The sequence below is a fragment of the Myotis myotis genome, unplaced genomic scaffold, assembly GCF_014108235.1.
Source record: "Myotis myotis isolate mMyoMyo1 unplaced genomic scaffold, mMyoMyo1.p scaffold_m19_p_21, whole genome shotgun sequence".
Lineage (NCBI taxonomy): Eukaryota > Metazoa > Chordata > Mammalia > Chiroptera > Vespertilionidae > Myotis > Myotis myotis.
The window spans coordinates 11,041,003-11,056,665 of NW_023416326.1; the positions used below are offsets into that span (position 1 = coordinate 11,041,003).

Consider the following 15,663-nt stretch of genomic DNA (forward strand, 5'->3'; position numbering starts at 1 on the left):
TCGGTCGCTGCCCCTCCCCAAGCTGGGACCCAGGTCCTGGGGATGGTCTCCCCTCCTGGAGTTTTTGCCACTGTGCCCAACCCACGACTTTTGAAGTCACTTCAGAACTTCCCTCTGCTTCCCTGGTATTTGCCTTCTCCAAAGTGTCTGATCCCCCGTCCCACACACCACGGAGGAATTAGAGCAGCGGTTCTCAACCTGTGGGTCGCGACCCCTTTGGGGGTCGAACAACCCTTTCACAGGGGTCGCCTAAGACCATCGGAAAACACATATATAATTACATAATGTTTTTGTGATTAATCACTATGCTTTATTTATGTTCAATTTGTAACAATGAAATTGGGGGTCACCACAACATGAGGAACTGTATTAAAGGGCCACGGCACTAGGAAGGTTGAGAGCCACTGCATTAGCGCATTCGCCACTGGTGATCGAGGGCCCTGTTAATGTCATGCCTCGTCCCACCCCTGGGACTTTGCAAAAACACATCACACAGTACCTACCACCTCGGTTTCCTCTTCCATGACCTCTGAGTTATGGACTAGATCAGAATCTCTTAGCTGTCGATCTGGGTTTCATGGAAAAGTTACCCAGGTGAAGGCTGAGCCAATGGGGAGCTGCCGTTTCTTTGTTCACAAGGACATGAGCGCACACACTGTCATCATCTCTAGGCGTGACGTGGGGCCTGGCCGCAACACATCTGAACACGTACTCCCCACGTTAGCGGTCTCTCCCCGAGGTTCACGTGGCATCGGCCTATTCAGGCATCTGGCTGCTTGCACAAGCCAGAAAGGGAAGTCGTGCTGTGGTGAAGCCAGCCTTTATCTCAGAGACCAAGAGCCACTTTGCAAATTTGAAGTATCATTTCCCTAAACAACCGGGGCCCGAGCTGCACTTTGGTTCCTCAGTTCTGCATGTTCCTGCCCCTGCGGAGGCAGAAAGCGGCTCCTCGCTTCTTGTTTTCTTTTCGATCAGAAGAGCTGCCCGCAGAGTTGAGCTAACTCTCCCTTCCACCATGTCCGACTATGGAATCGCATTTGCAAGCGAAGGATGGGGTGGCTTAGCCCTCTCTTCCTTTTAGAGAGAAGATGGAAACATCGTTGCTTTTCTTGTCTCAACGGAATATGTGGGAATCAAAGGAAAAAACTTTTTTCAAGTTAATGCCTGGTTCAGCCAAAGAAGAAGCAAGCAAAGAAGCCAAAATCAGGTAAGATCCGAATTTCTAAAACCTGCCTTCTACTTGTAAAAACATGACTGAAGGATACTGGCTCGCCCTTGTTTTGAAAATATCCAATTGAAAATATATTGACTGTACTGCTCCAATCGAAAAAAAAAAGTTTTCATTAGAAGCAAACTGTTAAATCGTGTTTTCGTTTCTTAAAAATTTTTTTTTTGGAAACTTAAATGAGGATTTATTTATTTATTTATTTATTTATTTATTTATTTTATTGCTTAAAGTATTACAAAGAGTATTACATATGTCTCCTTCCCCCTCCCCCCGCCCGCCCTTGACAATCCCCTGGCCTCTCTTTATTGTTGAAAGTATTACATATGTCCCCTTTTTTCTCCCATTAACCCCTCACGTGTTTTCATTTTTTTAAGAAAAATAAAGGGCTAAGAATTTTTTTAAGAAAAAAAATTTTTTTAAGAAAAAAAATTTTAACCACACAGACTAGCAACAATCTTTATTGAAATAAAATCTTAAATACTTTGCAGTCACGGAGGGAAAAACCAGTATATTTCACATATGCTACCCTAATTCCTCCCTGAAGTACTTAAGTGAAGTTAAGAAAAACCACTGTGAGGGTGGGAGGTGGGTGAGAACGGGTGACCCGGTCATTCTAAACCTGAGGGTCACCAGGACAGTCTGTCACCCAAACTTTCCTGACACTAATTAATCCCTTTCATGGCAGAGCAAAGGAGAAACGCAACCGGCTGAGCCTCCTCCTGCAGAAATCCGAGTTTCATGAGGAGCCGCAGGCCAGGAGGTCTGCGCACTTGGCTGGAGTAACCAGGTGAGTAAGGTTTCGCTACCTGGGGGGGGGGGGGGGGGGGGGGGTCAGAGGAATTTTGCTGGTTCTATCAGGAAAGGTCTAAGAAAGAGTTAGTCGGGAATTTCCATTTTATTTGAAAACTGCACAGGAATATGGGAAGGCTAGTGATCTCATTTCAGAAAAACAAGGAATATTCTATAAAATGTAACCACTTTGATAGCTTGAATTACATAGTCTAATAAAAATTCAAGGGCTCTCTTTTTTAAAATGATAGAGCTGTCCATTTTAAATGATATAGTTGACTCCTTGTAAACTAATACTCATTAAGCGTTCTCACAGTGTACAGTCATAGAGAAGAGCTAGCCACATCTTTCCCCGGTGGTTTGAAAAAAAATGTTCTAGATATGACAGCAAGTAAATTACAAAAAAGGAATATTTTGTAATTTTTAGCCATTTCTTTAATTCAGACAGAAAATGGAACAGCCTTATGTACTTGTATAAATTCTTCCAAACGTGAAATATACTCAACTCCCTAAATTATCAGCATCGCTAGAATAAAATGTTTTCTATTTCTTATCCCTTTAAAAATTCATTAGTCAAACTTCCTGTATCTGTTAAAAAAAAAAAAAAAAAAAAAAGCTGCATATTGTGGTCAGAGTTTCAAGGAAATTGCAGTTTAAAAAAAAAAATGAAAGATACTATCAGCTTAGGTCCTTCTATTTGCTGAATTAAGAAAAATACTGGACCTGAATTTTCCCCCTTGGTTTTTAACCTAACACATGCTCAGTTTTTCCTTAGAAGATAATCAAAGACAAAAGTGAAAAGCAAGTTGTGCCGTGTTCTTGAAGCTGCCAGTGTGAATGCAGATTTCGTTACGTAATAGGCCAACGAGAACCCGTGAAGGCTGGTGGGAAGAGCAGCCTCGCGGCGTCTGTAGCGCAGACTCCAGGCAGACTTGCCGCACGCGCCTTACAAAACATGTTGTGTCTTGAACAGAGTCTGCCCGGAAGAAGCAATACGATGGGGTGAATCATTCGATAAACTGCTTTCCCATAAAGGTTAGTGGTATTTTTCCTTCACGAAAAAATATCCTAAGTATGCTTGGAAGTATCTAGATAACAGAGGCCGTCATAAAAATTGAGTCTGATGGGTAATTTGTAGCCATCTGAGTTTCTGATTGACAGATTTCTATATATAAAAGCCTAATATGCAAATGGCCCCCACGGGAGTTCAACTGGGAGACCGATCGCTCACTATGACGTGTGCTGACCACCAGGGGGCAGCGCAGAACGAAGGAAGGTCTCGGCCGCCAGCCAGCCAGGAAGGGAGGCCCTGGCCTGCAGCCGGAGGGCCCTGATCACCGGCCAGGCCTAGGAACCCTACCCATGCACGAATTTCGTGCACCAGGCCTCTAGTAACTAAATAATAGGCAACTAATATAAAACAATCTCATTTTATTAAGAATTACTTATTGTGGTTGAAATATCTCTTTGTGCTGTGGTTAATAGTTTCAAATCTATTCTTTTTTAAATTTTAAATGCAACCCTTGGTTTTATTAAATCCCAGGTTATCCGTGCTACTTTTATTGTTAAGTGAGCTAAAATTTAAAGTAATGCTTTTGGTGGACATTCAGGAAACACTCATGAAACTAGTTTCTTTTTACTTTTATACTTTATTCTCCCTATCAATCATGTGTTTTTATTTTATTTATTATTAACTTGATTGGGGTGACATTGATCAACATGAACATATAGGTTTCATGTGTGGGTTTCTAGGTTACAAGATCTGTATGTTGCACCGAGTCAAATCTTCTCCTGTCACCTCATATTAGGACCCCCTTTCTCTTGCACCCCCTTCCCTCTGGCAGCCACCATACTGTTTGTGTTCCTAAGTCTCAGTTTAATTTCCCACATACGAGTGAAACCACATGGTTCTCAGCTTTTTCTGTCTGACTTATTTCACTTTGCATAATGTTCTCACGTAATCGTGTGTTTTTAACGCGGAACTGTCTAGAAGTGGTCTGTGCAGGTGGAGCTTTGCAGGTGTGATGGGAGGTTAGGACTGACTTGGAGCCCCCTTTGTCCTACCCTATGAGAAAGCAGGGGTCAGAGGTCAGGCTTAGGGTCTATTTACAAAGGCAGCAGGTGAGGGAGCTTCTTTGGTCTTCATTCAGCCCAGGATGTATTTCAGGTGGCAAAGCTGACAGGCTGACGTGAGTGGCTCTGGGCGGGGCAACCACAGGCTCCTTGTTCACACTGAACCAGGCAGTGTCTGTTTTTTCATTACCAAAGAACCACGCACTTCCTCAAGCCTGCAGCCCTCATCGGTATCTCAACGTTTTCCTGTTCCTTACCTCGTTCTTTGAAACCAAAATGCTACGCAGCCACTTCCCAGGTGAGGCTAACCAGGCTGTTCACAATACTGCTAGTGGGGCTCACATTCTAGGGGGCCTCCTGGAAGAAGGGGTTCCCATCGCTGGGGCAGTGGCGGATGGGGGAGGGGGGGCGGGCAGTAATCCAGAGTGCATTCCTTTGGAGAAAACCCCGACTTCCGCTTGTTGGTTTTTATTTTCTGTGTGTTTTCTCCTCCTCAATTGTCTATCCTCCTATAAGGCTTTGGTGACCAATTCATGTTCCCGTGAATTTAGTGACCTAGGAATCCTATTTCTGCAGACTATTCCTGAAAATGTTCCCTCTTCCAGGGAAAACAGATTCTGTAATACTGACTCAAGAAATAAGTTTTAAAAAAATAGGTACGAAATCAAGACTTAAATGTAGACAAGGATGTAATCAATGATGATGGAGGGCAGGAGTAAGAAAAGACATTCATGCTAACAGGATATAACCTGTTACTCTTTCCCCCTCACTGCCCTGGTACTTCCTACTCGCAGCACCCCCTTTGGAGAAGAGTAAGGTAAACAGGTATCCTCAATGACTTGACTTCATTCCCTATATCCAATCATTTCTGAACTACAGTTAAAATTCTTGCCAAACAGATGTGGAACCTCGCCCATCCTCTCTAATTCTGCTGCCACTAAATTGATCAGTTCTCAAGACGAATTATAACAACCTGTGTAAAATGTTCCCCCATAATATATACATGCCCCCCAAATCTGCTTTCAAAGAAATCCTATTATTTCCAATATTTTGGCACACCCAAGCCTTTCAGCTTCTTAGCCAGTCAGAGCAAGGGACAAGTGGGGGAGAGGAAATTCACTTGGTTTGCAATTGACTGTTTTTTATAAGGAAGACCCGGTGCATGAAATTAGTGCACTTGGAGGTGGGGGGGAGTCCCTCAGCCCAGCCTACACCCTGCTGCAGTCCAGGAGCCCTCGGGGAGTGGGCCTAAGCCATTAGTCAGACATTCTTAGTGCTGCCACTGAGGTGGAAGAGGCTCCCACCACCACCGCTGAGCTCGCCAGCTGTGAGCCCGGCTTCTGTGGGAGCGCACTGACCACCAGGGGGCAGCTCCTGCGTTGAGCCTCTGCCCCCGTGGTGGTCAGTGCGCATCATAGCGACTGGTCATTCCGCTGTTTGGTCGATTTGCATAGTAGCCTTTTATTATATAGGATGTCTTTTAAGCCAGCACATCACCTGGTCAATATTAAGTACTCAACTAAACCAAATTTGTTGCTGGGAGAAGTTCTCCAGGGTCCCTTTGAGTTTGAGTTCGGGTTCTCTTCTGCAACATAAAGACTGTATCATCTTAGTTCAGCTTCCTAATTACTCTGACCTTCAGCTGCCTCCGAGGTCAAGGGAAATAACAATGTCTTTAGTTCCAGTGGAAACAGATTCCTGTCTGGATTAAAAGAGATAGCAAATACGATACCCAGGCCTGCTCACTGCCACACAAACGTAAATGTCACTGCTATTATGAAATAGCAACAATGACTTTAATTACCTTTTCCTGGTTTTTAGTTCACTCCTCACTGGACAAACACGGACAGGACTACATTTCCATTGGGGGGAGGAAATAAAGCATACACTGGATTTATTCCTTTAACTTAATAAATCGGTACCTAGTAATTCCATCATACTCTCGCAGCCCGTTCAGAGAAAAGAAAGGGTTAGCTAGCGAGGGTAATCAGTCCTATAGAAAATGCTCACCAGGCAGCCTAATCACGCTGCTTTACCAGTAGTCAGAGCCAAACAGAGAAAAACTCCATCTCTCCCGTTCACTGGTGGGAAGACTACAGACCTGTGCAGCGGCAGCACGCGAGGCAAGAGGGGGTGACATTAATAACAAAAAATCCGCCGTGACCCACTTGGACGCTATTATGGGCGCTCACGATCAAAGTGCTAATTAAATTATACTGAATTCACCAAAAATTGTGCGACTGGTGTTCTTTTAATCAGCCCTCAAAAATCCAATTATTTTAATTGGAAAGCTTATTGTAATGTTAAATTATAAAGCTTAAAATAATCAGCTACAGAAGTCCGTTGGTGGCAATGGTTAAATTCAGCTCGTTTCTACTGACTTCACTCCTAGCCATCCCCCACCCCACAAAAAAAAAAAAAAGGAAATATCTTAGCCCTAACCGGTTTGGCTCAGTGGATAGAGCGTCAGCCTGCGGACTCAAGGGTCCCAGGTTCGATTCCAGTCAAGGGCATGTACCTGGGTTGCAGGCACATCCCCAGTAGGGGGTGTGCAGGAGGCAGCTGATTGATGTTTCTCTCTCATCGATGTTTCTAACTCTCTATCCCTCTCTCTTCCTCTCTGTAAGAAATCAATAAAATATATTTTTTTAAAAAAGGAAATATCTTATACTTAGGTGTGTACACACACACACACACACACACAAAAGGCTTTGATCTATCTATCAAATTTTATAGACTTTCCCTTTGGTTAAATGTGTAAGCTTCTCAAATTCGGTATGTCGCATGTATAAAGAGGAAATGGAAATTTTATTCAATTTAGTCAAATGGGACATAAAATGAACAAAACAGAATAGAAATCTGAGTACTCAGTTGGACAAAAAAAACGGCAGCTACTAAAACCACTAGAGACTGGTATTAGCATCTTCAGAAATGGGGCCACAGGAAAAGATGGTTCTTACTCTAAATTTTAGGGGATTCATCGAAATTCACCATCTGGACAAGGAGGAAAAGAGAACATATAGGCAGAGAGCCAGCACGGGCCTGGGGAAGTGACCAACGCAATGAGTTTAGGGAACTAATAAGACGTAATTCCTTATTGAGAAACAGCATTTGAAAGAAGGTGGCTTCAGGTAACGGTTAATAGCCAGATGAGATTACATGAGAGAATGTTGTTGCTGTATTCCACAGAAAGCAAACAATCCAGGAATTTTTTGGTATTTCCACTACCTTATTCAAATCCCATTCTTAAATTGTAGTTTAGTTCTTTTGACATTTAAGAAAACACCGTCAGTTAAAATCTAAGGAAATCTAAACCAAAGAATGGACTTTAAATAATAACATATCAGTATTTCATAACAGAAGGGAACTGAATGTGGGATACTGTATGTGGAAGCTGTACTATCTTCATAACTCTTCTGTAAATCTAAATTTATTCTAAAATAATTTTTAAAAAAATAAGCTCAAACACATTTAGTAAATTACTGAAATCCCTCAATAATTTAACTGCCGTTCTCCCATTTGTTCCTATACAGGTATTAGAATACATTTTTTTCCACTCCTGTGTGTTGACAAATTTGTCTGAAATTGCAAATGAACCATAAAAATCTATAACGTAACTACTTATATAATTAATAACTTCTAAATGTTGCTTAATAAAAACAAAAAGCATGAAAGACCAACATCAGACTATATCCATCATCCATAATTATCGATTTCAAATCTAGTCATCATTTCTTCTCACTGGCTGACTTTATGAAAGTAAATGCAATCAACATGAAGTTAACCAATCAATCTATTCCAATTACATTACTTATACATGTGTATTATAGGTTTGGTTTGTGCACATATATGTATATACTTCTGTGTAAGACATCTTTGAAAGGAAACACTACTTCTGAATATAAATAATTTTGAAAACAACTGGCTAACTACATTAAAAATGATTAAAAAAAAATGTTGTGATGTATCATGAAGGCTTTAGGAAACCTTTAAAAGAGACTATGGATGTGTGCAAGACTTCAACCGGCAGAAGGAAAGGAAACTCTGAGCAGAGAAAAGGGCATGGAAAAGGGTTGGGTGCAGCCTGGAAAGGCAAGCAGTTCACTTCCCCGGGGCAGAGAGTGGTGACACCCACACTGGGGAGTCAGGGTGGGTGCAGACTTCGGAAGAGTTTGTTAGCGACCTGATGGGTGCAGAGCTAGAATTCTATGCATGGCAGAGGGACTACCTATGAGGCTGTTACTAACACAAAAGCTAACCTCAAGGTAAGGGCTGTCTTGGAAAGAAAATGGATGGACTCGGTGACTCACTGTATCTGTGCCTACGTCCTAAAGGGAGGTGATGAAGAAATAAGAGAGAGCCCGGCCCGCATGGCTCAGTGGTTGAGTGTCAACCTATGAACCAGGAGGTCACAGTTCGATTCCCAATCAGGGCACATGCCCGGGTTGCAGGCTCGATCTCCAATGTGGGGCATGCAGGAGGCACCCAATCAATGATTCTCTCTCATCACTGATGTTTCTATCTCTCTCTCCCTCTCCCTTCCTCTCTGAAATCAATAAAATTTTTTAAAGATATTATTGATTTTTTTACAGAGAGGAAGGGAGAGGGATAGAGAGTTAGAAACATCGATGAGAGAGACACATCGATCAGTCGCCTCCTGCACACTCCCTACTGGGGATGTGCCCACAACCAAGGTACATGCCCTTGACCGGAATCGAACCTGGGACCCTTCAGTCCACAGGCTGACGCTCTATCCACTGAGACAAACCGGCTAGGGCTAAACATATTTTTTTTAGATAAATATGAGATTAAAAAAAAAACAACATTAAAAAGATCCCCACATTCTATTCCATATTAAGAGGAAGGTGGCCGTGCCTTTTATAGATGAGAAATGGAGGTAGAACAGTATTTGTGAGACGGTATCAGGTTAGAGTTCGAACTTAATTGCTGGAAACCTTCTCAGAAGTTTCGCAGGGTTTTGGAGGCCCACACGTAGAAGGTGTAAGACAGCTTGACCACACACAGAGATTCTCTAACCCTCTCACACAGCTGATAACTGAAGATGAGGAAGAGGAGGGTATTTCCTATGAGGGACCCCCATCAAGAGGAGCATCTTCCGACAACTTCATACCTGTGCGCCCTCTTTTCCTACTCCCGGCGAATAAGTCCAATACTTTTAACCTTTATACTTAATGACTATTTGCTTGGACTCTTTGCACCCTGAATTGTGGTCCTACTAAGCTTAATGCTGAGGATAATGAAGAAAGACAAGTAAAAGATGAATGTCATTGCACCCCCTTGATTTAAAAACATGAACTGATGAGGCTGTGGAAAATACTTATTACTGAAGTTGAGAGGAAAGGCTACAAGGAAACGAGTACTTCCCTTTTGGGGAAGAAAAGGGCTACTTCTCCTTATGCTGTTCATCTAGTGGCTTTTAAAGTTGCTCTTCCCCATTTTTAGTTACCGATTTTCTGTGAGATAAGGGATTCTGTTGTTCTGCAAAATTAAAATTTCTGAATCAAGCTTACCCATAACAAACACCCAATTCCTTAATCATCTAAAGGATAAAAATAAGTAAAATCCACCTTAAACTACAAATGGACCGTGTAGGTAAATTACGATGGCGAAAGCAACTCCAGTGGGCGGGTCACGCCCGCTGGTCTACAGACTGTTGTTCTGGTTGTGGTTTTGCTCCAGCGACCTACAGGCCGACCACCTTTCGAATTCTACCTCAGCTTTGAATGAGGGGTTGCAAGGCTTGTTTTGCCTTCGTCTCTGGTTTCCTTCCAGAATCAATACAGAAAGAGGAGGAAGGGGGGAAGGACAGCAGTAAAACCAGAAAGGATGCAACACAACCACCTTTCCTGTCTCAGAAATAGAAGAGGAAGAAGCGTTCAAGCTGGTACCAGCCAGTGGCCCCCGGATGCTCAGGCCACCCATCCCTGAAGTCTCCGGCCCAAGGCGCCAGGTCAGGGAGGGTGCTGCCACCCTTATCACAATCGCTTTCCACCATTAAAGGAACCTCAGCTCAAATAACAACAGCGACGCTCAGCTTTTTTTCACAAGTTCGGGAGCTGAGATAAGAGGGTGAAAGGAGTTGTGGGGGAGGAAACCCAACAGAAACACCCTGAAAACCAACGATCCCGCGACGTTGCTGTGAGAATAAACCCTAGCAAAACCCACGCGTCTGACTCCTACGCTGTTCATCTTGGCAGAGATTTCGGTTTAAAAAAAATACTAAAAACAGAACTAGGTCATTAAGTTTATCCTGAGGCACATACAGTTCTAAGTATTTGGGGGGAAATCTTCTCTCTGTCAAAGTTTTCAAAGGATAATAGTGTGGTGGTGGCGGGCAGGGGAGGTGGTAGAAGGCAGAGAGGGATAAATGGCGATGGGAAAAGTAAAAAAAAAAAAAGTAAAAAATATATAAAAATAATAATAAAAACAAAAATTCTTCAAAGAATCATTTGTCCACTCCTGTTTCCTGCTACCTACTGAGAAAAAGCGCAAGACTTAGCTTAAGAAATTCACCTTGAAGATCAAGCTCTAAGCTGGAGAAACAAGAACAAGGGTGCTAATCACCACTCACGCTGACCACTCCGGCTGCTGCTCCAGGATCAGAAATTAGTCCATTCGCTCAGGAAGCGCGCAGCACTATGGCCTCCGGAAGACGGTCATGTCGGGCCAAGAACGACCACACTACAGGCATCTAATGACGGACACAAGTCCTGAGTCGCGCCCCAGACGCACGATGTCTCCTCCAAGTCTTGTTGAGCCCGACGTTGCTTGTTTTCCTAGTTCCTTCACCAGCATTTAATCACCATCAGCTGGTGCCCTGGGCCAATTTACTGGGGAAAAGAAATGGCGGACTCTCTCCTCCTGCCAATGAAAACACCCAGGTGGCTCTCATCGAGGTGGGGGTTGGAGCCATATTGTATCTGAGACATAGGTGATGCCTATAGGGCAGTAGCTCTCAACCTTGGCTGCACATTAGAATCACCTGGGAATCTTTTGAGAATCCTGATGTCTGGGCCTCGTCCTCCAGAAATTCTCTTTCTTTGTTACTAATGTTGTGGCCCCACCCCATAACAAAGAGACAGAATTTCCAGAGGATGAGGCCCAGAAATCAGGATTTTCAAAAGATTCCCAGGTGATTCTAATGTGCAGCCCAGGTTGAGAACCACTGGTCTAGGACGTCAGTCACATCGCTTCTAACTACTGGTTTCTCAAACATGACATTCCTGGATCCCTCATATATTCAAAAGATTGCTCACAACATTAAAAAAAAAGGCTTCATAACAAAGAGGGAACGTTCTATAAGTAGGAGAAAGAAATGGGGATGCGTAAAGCACAGTTTGAGGACTGTATTCATTTTCTGTGGCTGCTATTACAACTTATCACAACTTGAGTGACTTAAAACAGGGCACATTTATTATAGGACCATCCTGTAGGTCGGAAGTGCACCATGGGCCTCATTGAAAAGAAATCGGGGTGTCAACAGGCCGGTGCCCTTTCTGGAGGGTCTAGGGGTAATTTGGGTTGGGGCCAGAATTCCGTTTTTTGACATTTTGGATGAAGCTCTCCATTCTCCTGCTGGCTCTAAACTGAGGGCCATTTCCACCTTCCAGAACCTACCGTATGCTTGGCTCATGACCGTCTTCTGCTTTCAAGGTTAGCAATGGCCCTTCCCACACTGCACCTCTCTGACCCACTCTTCTGACAACTTCTGCTTTTAAAGACGCCTGTGATCAGAGTGGGTCCACCTGGATCCCCCATGTGCTCTCCCTTCTCGAGCTCCCTCCCTGTGGTCCCATCAGCAAAGCCCGTGTCCCCTGTGAGGTCACAGTCACCGTGTCAGGGATCAGCCCTTGGAGGGCTGTCACTGTGCCTACCACCGAAAGTGCTGCCTTCCAGAATGTTAGATCCATTTCTAACATTCTTTGTTTGTTGGACAAGTAAGATCTGGGGCAACTGGACGTCTCTGAAACTCAGTTTCCTCGTCAATGACGATGAACATGGGGTATATTCCAGGCACCGTTATAAAAATTAAATGCAGAAAGGAGTATAAACAGCCCTTAGCCCTCACAACCCCTCCACGTGTTATCAATGCAAAACCCTGAATTACTGCCACGATTCTACCAAAATGGATTTATTCTTCTTGCTTCCTTCTGTATTGAACTGGTTCTGTTACAAATAATCACTGACCATGAGAAATAGTCCTAAGGCAGTGATGGCGAACTCGGCGTGTCAGCATTTTGAAAAACCCTAACTTAACTCTGGTGCCGTGTCACATATAGAAATTTTTTGATATTTGCAACCATAGTAAAACAAAGACTTATATTTTTGATATTTATTTTATATATTTAAATGCCATTTAACAAAGAAAAATCAACCAAAACAACGAGTTCGCGTGTCACCTCTGACACGCGTGTCATAGGTTCGCCATCACTGTCCTAGAGGGTAGTGAACATGAGAAATGAATATAGCCCTGGCTGGGTAGCTCAGTTGGTTAGAGTATCGTCCCGATAAGTGGATATGCCAAGACTGTGGGTTCAATCTCTGGTCAGGGCACATACAAGAATCAACCAAAGAGCGCGTAAGTAAGTGGAACAACAAATCGATGTCTCTCTCTCAAAAAAAAATCAATAATCAATTGAAAGAAGTGGATGTAAGTGAAAATGAGTTGAGCAGACAAACCCTGGAAAAAGAGTCTTAAACAGGGAGATCCAGAGTCCTGGGTACCAGAATATGGTCTAGAAGGGGAGAAGGGGTCCTGGTGGAATGGCGTCTATAGTATAGAGTGACTAACACACACACACACACACACACCCGGGAAGAGGTATGATTGAAACAGATCCTAAGCAAGTTTCAGAGTGGGGGTCACTCGTACTCAGGTCTAATTATGAGCCCAGCCTCATTTCAACAGGAATGATAGCTCCTTTTCACAGCTGTGAAGAGTATAGCTAATGTCTATGAGGTCCCTCATGGATACTGTTCAAGAAGTGGGTTGCTGTGCTGCCGTGGAGAAGACCTAGCTGTTCTGTTCGTATTTCTGGCTCTACTTTAATAGCAGGCAGTGCCTTTTCTCCGCATTAATATTTTATAGTTAAAATATGTCACTTCCTTTCTTGGTAGATGGACTGGAGACTTTCACCCGATTTCTTAAAACCGAATTCAGCGAGGAAAACATTGAGTTCTGGATGGCCTGCGAAGACTTCAAGAAAAGCAAAGACCGTCAACAAATGATGCTTAAAGCAAAAGCAATATATGAGAAATTTATCCAGAATGATGCCCCACAGGAGGTAAAGACAACTAGGAAAATGTACAACTGTTTGAAAAGTTGGGGAGAGAATCTGCCTTCATCAAATTAGTACCTCGCCGCTACACTCCACCAGAAAGGCCAGGGTTTTGTGGAAGCAGAATGGGTCTTTTTAGATGTATCCACTCAAACAGAATGCATTGTAAGACATTGTCACGGAAGAAAAGGTATAATTGAGGTTACTCCTCAGGGTTATTTTGATTCTAGACAAAGAGTGAACACAATTACTTGCAACATTGAGAGTCAGTCGCTTATTCATATTAATCATCTTTTTTATCATAATCTTTATTTTTTTAATATATTTTACTGATTTCTTACAGAGAGGAAGGCAGAGGGATAGAGAGTTAGAAACATCGATGAGAGAGAAACAATGATCAGCTGCCTCCTGCACACTCCCTACTGGGGATGTGCCCGCAACCAAGGTACATGCCCTTGACCGGAATCGAACCTGGGACCTTTCAGTCTGCAGGCCGACACTCTATCCACTGAGCTAAACCGTTTAGGGCCATATTAATCATCTTAGCGTAAGCAAACTCTCATAGAAACAAAAGATAAAGGCAAGAGAAACCAAGAAGTTGGTATCATGCACTACTTTAGCTCATCTACCTATACAAACTTTTATTTGCCTCGAAATGATTATTCCTCCTCCTTACGAAAGACTACAAAAAAATCATAATAGATGAGAAAAACGTAATTTGGCAATGGTCCAAGTGACAACACAATTGTTACTGTCTTTGACTGCAAGCTCAGTGTGAGATAATTGTGTGACACAACTGCTAAAAATGACAATTACCTATCCTCAAATATGAACTCAGTAGTTTCTATATTTTTATTATGTGTTCAATAAATAGTGCTTCTTTGCTGAAGGGGTAGATCTAGCAGTCTACACTGCTAAGAATTCTACTTGACTACAAATTTGTATGGTCCGTGAGGTGGCCTTGTCTATGTGGATATTGGTGCACACTCAAAATAATGATTGTTCTCCTTGCTTCAGGATGTTTCATTCTGTTCTGTGATTCAATATATGATTCTGATTTTCCCAGGGCCAACCTTATACACAGACCAAGAAAAAGCAGCTAGGTGTAAGGTGTTACCCAGGAGGGAAAAGGAAAGACACCCCTGGAAACTCACCCATCAGAACCTGATATGTCAGCGGCGCTCTGATAAAAAGCATTCAGTGATTTACATTTTTTAAACATATTCATTCTCAGCACACATGTGCTTGTAGGAAAGCATCATCATAGCATGAAAACAAGCGCTGGGATAAAACAAAAGGCCCACTTTGAAATCCCAAATAGGCTCTAAACTCCCTGTTGGCAGTCAATGAACATGATTTTACTAATGACTGAAAATGAGTGGGACCTAATGACCTCTATGGTACTTGCTATTACAACGTCCCATTATTCTAAATTAGAAGCGAGGGGCAAGGACCAGCAGCATCGGGGAGACAAGAGCCACATGGGATGCCACCCAAGAGTCAATCACCCAACCCCTCGACCCATGACAGGCTGAGCACCCCAGCACCCAAGCACATGCCCACTCCAACATTGAATAGTCGTGTGCTGTTTCTCAAAGGTGTTTACTTCCATCCACTGACCCTAACTACCCTTTTGTGAAATTACGATCCAGGTTAACCTTGACTTTCACACCAAAGAGCTCATCGTGAAGAGCATCGCGCAGCCCACCCTGCACAGTTTTGACGCTGCGCAGAGCAGAGTGTATCAGCTGATGGAACAAGACAGTTACACGCGGTTTCTGAAATCTGACATCTATGCAGACTTGGTGGAAGGAAGACCTCAGAGACCCACCAATCTGAGAAGGCGGTCACGTTCCTTCACCTACAACGAATTCCAGGACGTGAAGTCGGATGTGGCCATTTGGTTTTAAAGAAAATTAATTTTGCTCATTTTGGGGACGAGATTGTACATCTGCCCTCTAAGACATAGCATATGTGAACAAAATAAAATATGTCATGTAAGAGGATTTTAAGAACGTAAATCAAAACTTTTTATTCTAACAATACATACTGTGCCTGCCAGTATATTCAGTCACACCTTCCACCTGACTTCATTCCATACATAATCAGAAAAGTAGATGTGAACAGACACTGATAAATGAATATCAACCAAAAAATAATATATATGACACCTGAAACAATGAAGTAAATTCATTAAAAGATCAAGATTTAACCCATAAAATTTTATTTATCTACTAGAGGCCCAGTGCACAGATTCGTGCACCGGTGGGGTCC

The 15,663-nt window shown here is 42.9% G+C and overlaps 1 protein-coding gene across 1 annotated transcript; it reads left to right on the top strand.

Annotated features, from left to right (window-relative positions):
• Nucleotides 1-835: 835 nt before the first annotated feature.
• On the top strand, nucleotides 836-15,401 carry RGS18 (regulator of G protein signaling 18). Its single transcript, XM_036354935.1, has 5 exons — nucleotides 836-1,207; nucleotides 1,914-2,015; nucleotides 2,991-3,052; nucleotides 13,229-13,395; nucleotides 15,042-15,401. The coding sequence occupies exons 1-5, from the start codon at nucleotides 1,089-1,091 to the stop codon at nucleotides 15,297-15,299; spliced, it is 708 nt and encodes a 235-aa protein (XP_036210828.1). The 5' UTR covers nucleotides 836-1,088; the 3' UTR covers nucleotides 15,300-15,401.
• The last annotated feature ends 262 nt before the right edge of the window (nucleotides 15,402-15,663 follow it).

Excerpts from the sequence above, each read along its gene's own strand:
- RGS18 (XM_036354935.1), top strand. The coding sequence starts at position 1,089 with ATGGAAACATCGTTGCTTTTCTTGTCTCAACGGAATATGTGGGAATCA. Across the intron at positions 1,208-1,913 it reads AGCAAAGAAGCCAAAATCAG|AGCAAAGGAGAAACGCAACC; the intron begins GTAAGATCCGAA and ends CTTTCATGGCAG. Across the intron at positions 13,396-15,041 it reads AGAATGATGCCCCACAGGAG|GTTAACCTTGACTTTCACAC; the intron begins GTAAAGACAACT and ends ATTACGATCCAG.